Source organism: Aulonocara sp. 'chitande type north' Nkhata Bay, linkage group LG16 (assembly GCF_057382095.1).
Source record: "Aulonocara sp. 'chitande type north' Nkhata Bay isolate Kocher_YH1m ecotype deep benthic linkage group LG16, A_spYH_male_GT1.1, whole genome shotgun sequence".
NCBI lineage: Eukaryota > Metazoa > Chordata > Actinopteri > Cichliformes > Cichlidae > Aulonocara > Aulonocara sp. 'chitande type north' Nkhata Bay.
Window position 1 is genome coordinate 25,474,814 of NC_141359.1, and position 9,400 is coordinate 25,484,213.

General features: G+C 38.1%; 1 protein-coding gene across 3 annotated transcripts in view; it reads left to right on the forward strand.

The window, feature by feature from the left end:
* fign (fidgetin) overlaps positions 1–8,238 on the forward strand; it is a 28,282-nt gene extending 20,044 nt beyond the window's left edge. For all 3 annotated transcript variants that reach the window (XM_086266688.1, XM_086266689.1, XM_086266690.1), the window contains one exon: positions 1,170–8,238. In XM_086266688.1, the coding sequence (XP_086122814.1) occupies positions 1,170–3,403 (2,234 nt within the window). In that variant the 3' untranslated portion in view covers positions 3,404–8,238. The remainder of the gene's footprint in view (positions 1–1,169) is intronic.
* Positions 8,239–9,400: the final 1,162 nt, after the last annotated feature.

The following is a 9,400-nucleotide window of genomic DNA, read 5'->3' on the forward strand; positions in this document are numbered from 1 at the left end:
ACAACCATGTGAGCTATAGCATGGATCTCTTTGACTAAAACCTTGTAAATTAACACAATTAGTGCAGCATCATCCCGCTAATTAGCTGCTGGTGTCTAGAGTTGCTGGTGGGCAAATAGCTGGGAGGGAGTCAGAAGGGAATCGACAGCATTTGTAATCTGGACATTAGCTGATTGTTGCTGTGGTATGGACTTAACCTACTGAAATATACAGTATAACACTACACTGCCTCTTTAACAAAGACAGACATTCTAATGGGCAGAAACAGTTGAGTTGAATGCATCCTCTCTCATATCTTCTTGTGGCATTTGGTCAGATTAGTGTTCATGAGAGATGTGAGACTGTGTACACAATCAGATTGCCTTGAGCTGTAATCTCTAGTAATCTAAATTCTTTGGGGATATAGTACACCCTCTGATAATCTCAGAGTAATAGATGACAGCGTGAGTAAAAAGTTTTATTTGCAGATTTATTTTAGTATTTAACTTGATTATTTCTGTCATTCAAACCTTTAAAGCTACATAGAGAGGCTGGGGAGAAAAAGACAAGTGAAGCATGGGGGGGGTTTTTTGTTTTTTTTCCCTCATCCTCACTCTGCCGATGAGGGAGCAGTAGGCAGACTCGATGTGGATGTAATTCATGCTGGGCTGAGGGGTTTGTGTGATGAAAGCAACAGAGCGCTGCCAAGGAAGATTGCTTTGCTGCTGTCCTCCAAGCAGATTTGAAACTGTCTCAGAATGCCTCAGATGAGAGTTGGATTATAGACTGACCTGCAATGTCTGTGTCACTCTGCTCTGTGTTGGGTGGATTATACCACCGTTACCAAGTGATGGGTCCCACATCCTCATCGTGTCTGTGATGTGTATTCAGATAGTGTTTTCTGTCATAAGAGACATGTAGAGATTATGAAGCAAATAGTATTAAACATTATATTTCTGATATTGTATAAAATGTACTTAGTACATAGGTTAAACAAATATATCTTCTTCTTTTTTTTACTTTGTATGTTTTTTTTTACTCCTCTTACAAAACGGTCATAAAAACACCTATGGACTTCAGTGTGTTTGAATTTTTATAATTTGACTGTAGAATATTATTGCATTTAAATGATGGTAAACCACAATTCAATGCTTACATTGATATATTTCTTCCCTATGTGAAATATCCAGGTCTAAAGATGCAGTGGACCCCAGAGCACACACAATGGGCAGAGCAACACTTTGACATCTCATCCACTACTCGCTCGCCAGCACACAAAGTAGAGGCCTACCGGGGGCACTTACAGCGAACATACCAGTATGCGTGGGCAAATGATGACATCTCTGCGCTGACTGCCTCCAATCTGCTTAAGAAATATGCAGAGAAGTACTCTGGGATCCTAGAAGGCCCAAATGAAAGAACCCTGCTGTGCTCCTACTCTGATAGCACTACTGGACTCATGAATGGACGAAAGTCAGAGAATGAGTCCTGGCAGGAGGGGATTTACCCAATGAACTGTGCTCCAGATGTTATATCTGTGAGCAAAGCTGGAATGACAGCTGCCCTACCCCCTACAGATGTGTCAGCTAGCATAGGCAGCTCCCCAGGGGTGGCCAGCAGTTTGTCTGAGCCTAGCTATTCCAGTAGTAACTGTGGAAGTCACACAGCCACTACTCTCCACTCGGGCCTCCCCTCTCAGGAATATACTGCCAGCTACAACGGTTCCTACCTGCATTCTAGCTACAGCGGCCAGAGTACCCCCGCCCTCCCATCCCCACATCCTTCTCCTTTGCACAGCGCTGGGCTATTACAACCCCCTCCCCCGCCTCCTCCTAGTTTAGTGCCGAGCTACAACACTGGGTCTCCAAACCTTCCCAACTACAATTATCCTCCAACAGGGTATGCTTCGCAGGCTGCAGTTGGCCCTGGTTATAGCCCTGGGGGAGCACCCCCTCCTTCTGCTTATCTGCCGTCTGGTATTGCAGCTCCTACACCAATCCCTCCCTCCACATTGCCTGGCTACACCTACCAGTCCAATAATCATACCCCAATTGCACCAACACCTTTGAATGGCAGCACATCCAACTCATTAAAACGAAAAGCTTTCTACATGAGTGGACATGGAGATATGGACTCAAGCTATGGTAATTTCAGCTACAACCAACAGCGCTCTGCACAGAGCCCCATGTACAGAATAGTAGATGGCAGCATCTCAGACTCAAACAGGGGCAGTGGCTTTGAAAGAAATGCTGAAGCGACATCTTTAGCTTTTAAACCAACGAAGCAGCCAATATCTTCTGATCAGCAAAGAAAATTTAACTTGCACTCTGGCAGAGCACTAACTCCTCCATCATACGGCTCAACAAAAAGCTCTGCAGGTGATCTTAGAACTACTGAGCCCTACAGCAAGTTTGAATCTCCCATGATGAGCGAGCAAACCGAAGAGCACAGACAGCACCTCTCTCACTCCCTAACGGGGTCTGATATAGGTACAGCTACCTCCTCCATCCATGCTGCAGAGGAACAGCTGAAGAATAGTGATTCCAACCTTGTAGAGCTGGTAACCACAGAAATCCTTCAGCAAGGCTCCCCAGTGGACTGGAGTGACATTGCAGGTCTGGATATGGCCAAAGCAGCCATAAAAGAGGAGATACTATGGCCCATTTTAAGGCCAGATATGTTCAGCGGACTGGCCACGTTACCTCGGAGCCTCCTTTTATTTGGACCTCAGGGAACTGGTAGGACACTTCTGGCACGCTGCATGGCCAACCAACTGGGGGCTGCCTTCTTGCGATTAAGCAGTTCAGCACTGGTGACCAAGTGGTTGGGAGAAGGGGACAAGATCATCCAGGCTTCTTTCCTCATGGCACGTTGTCGCCAACCAGCAGTAGTCTTCATCAGTGAGGTGGACCTACTGCTGTCAGCCCAGCTCAGTGAGGAGAGTCCTGTGAATCACCTGAAGGCTGAGCTTCTCATACAGCTTGACAGTATTTTGACCTCTACTGAGGACCATGTTCTTGTGGTCTGCTCCACAAGTAAGCCTGAAGAGATCCCAGAGTCCCTGCGGAGGTACTTTACCAAGAGATTGTTAATTCCCTTGCCTGATGGGACTGCACGCCATCAGATAATCAGTCAGTTGCTCTCACAGCATAACTACTGTCTTAGTGACAAAGAGATGTCACTACTTGTTCAGAGGACAGAAGGCTTTTCAGGACTGGATGTGGTCCAACTCTGTCAAGAGGCTGTCGTAGGTCCGCTCCATGGCATGCCTGGTACTGACCTGTCAAACATCCACCCCAGTCAGATGAGGCCAATCTCTTACCAAGACTTTGACAATGTGTTTTGCAAATTCCAGCCCAGCATATCACAAAAAGAACTTGATGTGTACACTGAGTGGAATAAAATGTTTGGTTGTAGTCAATGAAATGGGACCTATCAAACACAGTTTCTTTAAAACCAGTTGTTAAGTACAAATAAGTGTTTAGCCTTCAGTGAGGAAGAAAAAAAAACAAACAGTGATGACATGAACATGCTATATAGAGTAAAGGAAATTTCCTTTTTTGGCTTCTGACAGAAGTTATCAGTCTGGACGTCAGACTTTGGTTAAAATCAGAAAAGAAACTTTATATGGCTAAATCCATGTGTTAACTACAACTCAAACAGCTTGGAGAAGATGCCCCACATTTTTGTATATACATATATATATATATTTAAATATATATATACTATTCTGCTGATCTTGAGATTTAGTTGCTATCAAGTGCCTGAGGTGGTGCTGTTTAAGTTTTTTGTTGTATTTTTTTGCCTCACAATCTTCATTGGTGAAATGTGCTAATACAAAAAAAAAAAGCTTTACAATGTGACAAAACCTTGCTTTCTCTTTATTATTGAACAGTGTTCTTCAGCTGTGTCTGTTTTGTGCTCTCTGTGAACACCCGTGGTTAATTTGAGCTGAATTAAATTTACTGGCATAATTTTAGTTGGGGTTCATTACCTTACACAGATTTTATGCATGTGTAAGTCATTTACTTACCATAACTTTGGTATATCCATTATTTTTAGGTGGAGAATATGAAAATATGTTTGTTTGTTTTTCACTCAACTTAAATTTGGTTGATGTGCTATAAATAAAAGTGACAGTTACATTTTTTGAAAAAAAGCTGACACAGTGAATTCAATTTCAACATTAAATTACTATGTAATTCTTGTTAAAATATCAGAATAGTCACAATGTAAAATTCTACCATTTTTTCTTTTGATGTTCTCTATTTGACAACTCAGGAAAGTGATGATGATGTTGATGATATGTCTAGTACCTCATGAGCTTGTATCAAAGCACTACACAATACACAAGCATCTGACTTGCATTTAAAATCGCATCATCTAACCATGAAAGGCTATTTAATACCTCAAAATGAGAAGTTTCCTGCAATGAATGTTTGAGAGTAATTCTCATTTATTTGTCTAGGATTCTTTAACTTTGAAATTAGTTTGAAATGGAAACTTGTTCTATGATCAGACAATTGCCTTTAAAAATAATGGAATCATTGTGTATCTTGACTTATAGCCTTAAAGAAATTTCTGTTTGGAGCATTTTTTCCCCTTTTGGCTGTCAAAAGAAAAAAAAATCTTCATTTACATCAAATAAAATGATCCTGTTGTTTAGTTCCCAGTTTGCAGACATAAATTCCTAGCTTGTGGTTATGCAGAACTGAAAGAAATACAAAGGGTGTAGACAAACATCTTGGGGTTGAGAATGACGACTGCCCCAAGCGATTTCATTCCATCTTGCTGCTGTTTTATCATTAATGAAACCTAAGGATTATGTATAGCCCAAGTTTCTTTCTACCTCAGTTTCTTTGTTATCTCTGAAAGACAAATTCATAGGGACAGCAAAATGTCAGCATCTCTTCTGCTTGTTCGATTAGAAAATCCTTTGAAAACGAACAAAACAATTTCTGGAAAAAAAAATCTATTAGCTTTACATTTTGATAACTGCCAAGAACCTTGTTACTCACCATATGATATACGTAAAGGGGAATGCCATTGAATGTCAGGTTTGTGATACACTATGCCTTTGCCTTAAGGATAATTTGCTCTGTGTTAGCCAAGATTCACCAGTGATCTTGTTGCTGTACCTTGCTAGACCCCTGAATCTTTGTCTAACATAGACGTGTGTAAGCCTGCACATGTTTTGTCTTAAAAATGATTCCATTATGTTGAAGTTTACTTTTCCTTCTTAGGCTATAAGTGTAACATCCATGAATTGAGTGGCATTCCCTTTTAGGGACATTTCCAAAGGCTAGTCTTGCATTGTCTGGTAAATTGTTTTTATTTTATTATAATTTTCACACTTAAACTCGTACAATGTTTTCAATCACTATTTGCTGCCATTTATCAGTACATGCCCATGCAACATTTCCAACAATAAAAGAGCCAATCTGATAGCTGAATTGGCAAGTAAAAGTATTGAATGTATTATGTACTCATAGTAGTAAGGAAAGCAAAGCACTCGCACATTGAAAAATGTCACTGAAGTAGATGCAGATGTAGATGGGTAGAGGCACTTAAGGACCGTATTTTTTTTGTTGTTGTCTATTGCACATATTTTATCTTTTATCTTTTATTAGACAACATTCACAATGATCACTGCTACCTGGTATGATATCATTAATTTTCGAAGATCCACATCAGGATGTTTTCAAAGCATTTAGAACAATTACAGAGCAAGAAATCTACCAGCTGCACCAAAAGTCTGTTTCTAGTTTCATATAATCTATGTAACACTTTACAGAAGAGTAATCTAAGCAGTTTAATTAAATCCATACAAGTAATTGTAACTGGTAAAACGGTAACTAAACCCGACACATTTTGATCAGCTTAGGGACAGAATCATTGTATTTGTTAAGTTTGAAAATTGTAGACCTACACATATTTGGAGAAACAGTAATGAAGAATATTCATGCCTTCTTCACTTATTTATTATATTCAGTAGTTTGTTTGTAACGCACGACTACAGTCAGGATCGATCATGTTCTGTACATGTAATACCAATGGTAATTTCCAACACCAGTTCTTTGAAGGGACTGGAATTACCGGGAAGTTATAAAAAAAATAAACATACATTCATTGTAAGTTCATTAGTAGTAATAATTGTCGCATTATGTCAATTGTAACAGTCATACTCACCAGTCACATGCAATTTTTCTCAAATGAAATTATCCTAAAACATTGTAACATTGTTACATGAAATTTGGCCACTGCTCAGGGCAAACACATGAAATTGGAAAAAGTTGATGCTACTTGTAAAAGCCCTTACACATCAAGTATTTACTGCCTTTTATGCGTCTGTTTGTTTTGGGTTTTTTTTTTTTTAATTTTCTCTCCTATATAAGATGAAAACAGTTTTAAGGAAGCTGCGAATTTACCTTTATTGCCGGATGTATTTATGTATAATTGGAAAATCTCTTGCCATCTCACTGGGCATTGTTAAGTTACAGAATCAAAGTATGTTAAATGTTTAAGAGATACATGAGCTTGTGAAATAATAAGTTTCAAGTCTCACCCCATCAAAGTGAATGGACATAGCATATCTGCATGGAAGACAAATACACATATGGTTAACTTGTTTATTACAGAGTTTGGTAGAAAATGACACACTGGAATATGAGACTGAATATAGAAGTTTTTTTCTTCTTGTTGTTGTTGTTTTTGTGTTTTTTTAACAAGTAGGTACTAAGAAGCCTTGAGCACGATTTACAAGCACAGATTTCACAAGTACAAAAGATCAACTGTTCACAAGCAGCAGAGATGTACATTGAAAGGGGGAATAGTCCACTCAAATGAAGTTGTATGTAAGTAATCTTTCGTGCATTTTAGAGAAAGCTGTCTCCCAAACAATGTGTAATAGAGCACAATGTAACACAAGGCACATAAAATGTTACATTTCTATGATTTTATTTGTCATGACAGCTAAACGGTAAACATTTTTTTGACAAATATCTGATATGAGGAAAACTTAGACACATTTATCAAAATACATTGTAAAGTTCAGATGTTGTAGATGTTATTATAAATCATTCAGTATTGAAGGTGATGTGGGTATACAGTCACAACATGTCAGCAGAACCTTTGATAAGCACATTGACTCTCAGTCACTTGTATCATCTTTTTCAATATCTTTCAGTTTTTCTGTGATTTGATTTTGCCGAACTGCTTAAAATGGTGTTTCCATCATGAGTTTTTTCAGTCTGGCATTCTTTATAACCTTTTCTACCTCATTGCTACATATTTTACATGTAGTACTCATGTCCTGTCATTTTGAATGTCATGCATTTGTGGATAAAAATTTAAAACAAACAAAAAAATGCATAAAATAAAAGCTTGCCCTTGAATTTGAGCAGTCTACCTCACAGAGACTGTCTTTACGCTGTCAAGAACTAGTCACAGAAAAAAAAAAGGCACCTTGAAAACAAAGATGACGTTAACCTGCACATACAGTACTGACGTTCAGTATATTCACAATATCATGTTTCCATTAACCTTGTCTCTTGCAAGGTCCCCAATGCAAATTCTTTTCCTAAAAAATAACGACTTGCTTTAATCTTTTGTGAATTGTTGTAGTGCGCATGTTATTGTGTATATCTGTGCACTTGCAATTCTACATGCAAGTGTGAGGGATAACATTAAAATATGAAAGTTCTGAATTTTTACTTTTCATATACCTGTACAGAAAACAAACTTGCACATAGCTGTATGTATTGTACATTTGCTAATGATATACAGCGTACATACGGAAGTGCACCACATACATGTTTATATGTGTGTATGTATTGCCATACTTACAGTACAGTCGATTTAAATGTATTTTAATTTCAAGGTACATAAAGGTTATTGAATACTGAATAAAGGTGTTTTCTTTTTTTCCTGAACTCTGAATGCATTTTGTACTTAAACTTACTTGATTAAATTTGCAACGGTGTGATAGACTGTGCTATTTCTTTTTCGAGTTATTCATTTTGAAAGACAATGTTAAATCAATTACAGCGTGATAAATTTTTTTTTTTAAGTTAACTGGTGTTTTAGAGTAAAATAAATCAGTTAGCAGCAGTTCGAAACATACTTTTTTATTACGCACCGCCCATCAATGACACCTTTCGTGATCCATGAACATTTATAAATTCATAATTGATGTTTTTTTAGTACACGCTGGAGAGATTATATCTCTCGGCTGGCCTGGGAACGCCTTGGTATTCCCCCGGATAAGCTGGAGGAGGTGGCTGGGGAGAGGGAGGTCTGGGCCTCTTTGCTTAGGCTGCTGCCCCCGCGACCCGGCCCCGGAAAAAGCGGATGAGGATGGATGGATGGATGGATGTTTTTTTAGTAGAAAGCAAACAGGTATGCTAAAGTTCCACTTTATGGTGTCATTAAGATGTAGGTGGTACATGCGTGGGAAGGTTCTGTGCAATTAACATGAATGAGGAAAGACACTTTATTAGTACTGGTTATTTTCTCTTTTTTTTAATTGTGTATGCATGTTAATATTATTTGTGTGTGAGTTTATCATGAAATCTAACATGTGTCTTTCTCATTACTATAAACATAAAGATAGTGACACTGGTTTGACAGGATGAAAAACATTCTGCTTGTATTATGTCCTTCATTCCTTATTATTTGGAGAAACATACATTTTGTAAATTTCCATATAGCTGTTCTAAATGAAGATTTGAGATTTGCATTATTTAAATTAGTAAAATTACCCAACAAAAAGATGGGGTTTTTTTTTTTAAAAATTGAATTTCGTATTATCAGTGCCTGTCACTATCTGACTTCATAAGGACTGATAAGCTTGTCAAGGCAAGAATACTAACACTTAAAACACTGCAGTCTCCCATGGAGAACTGTCCTTGGAGGACGGAATTGTTTTCAGGCATTATTTAGCATGGGTCTTATGCTTTAGCACATTACCTGGAAATAATTCTTTAGTAATTTAGTCAAGATAATTTTATCTAATTTATGGCTGAATGACAAAAATACTCTTCAGATTTATTTCCTTTGCCTCATTTATTGTGCCCTCTTTGTTTAATTGAATGGATGGATGGATGGATGGATGGATGGATGGATGGATGGATGGATGGATGGATGGATGGATGGATGGATGGATGGATGGATGGATGGATGGATAGATAGATAGATAGATAGATAGATAGATAGATAGATAGATAGATAGATAGATAGATAGATAGATAGATAGATAGATAGATAGAGTGTTGTGAGCTCTGAAATTCTAGCACCAAACATGCCCTTTGTTTCTTCCCTCTGAATTTTTAAACAAGAGGCATTTGACCAGGAAAAAAAAAGCAGGACAGATAAGAGAAAAATAAAGTTGAGTCAAACAAATTACACTCAAGTTATTAGTGGC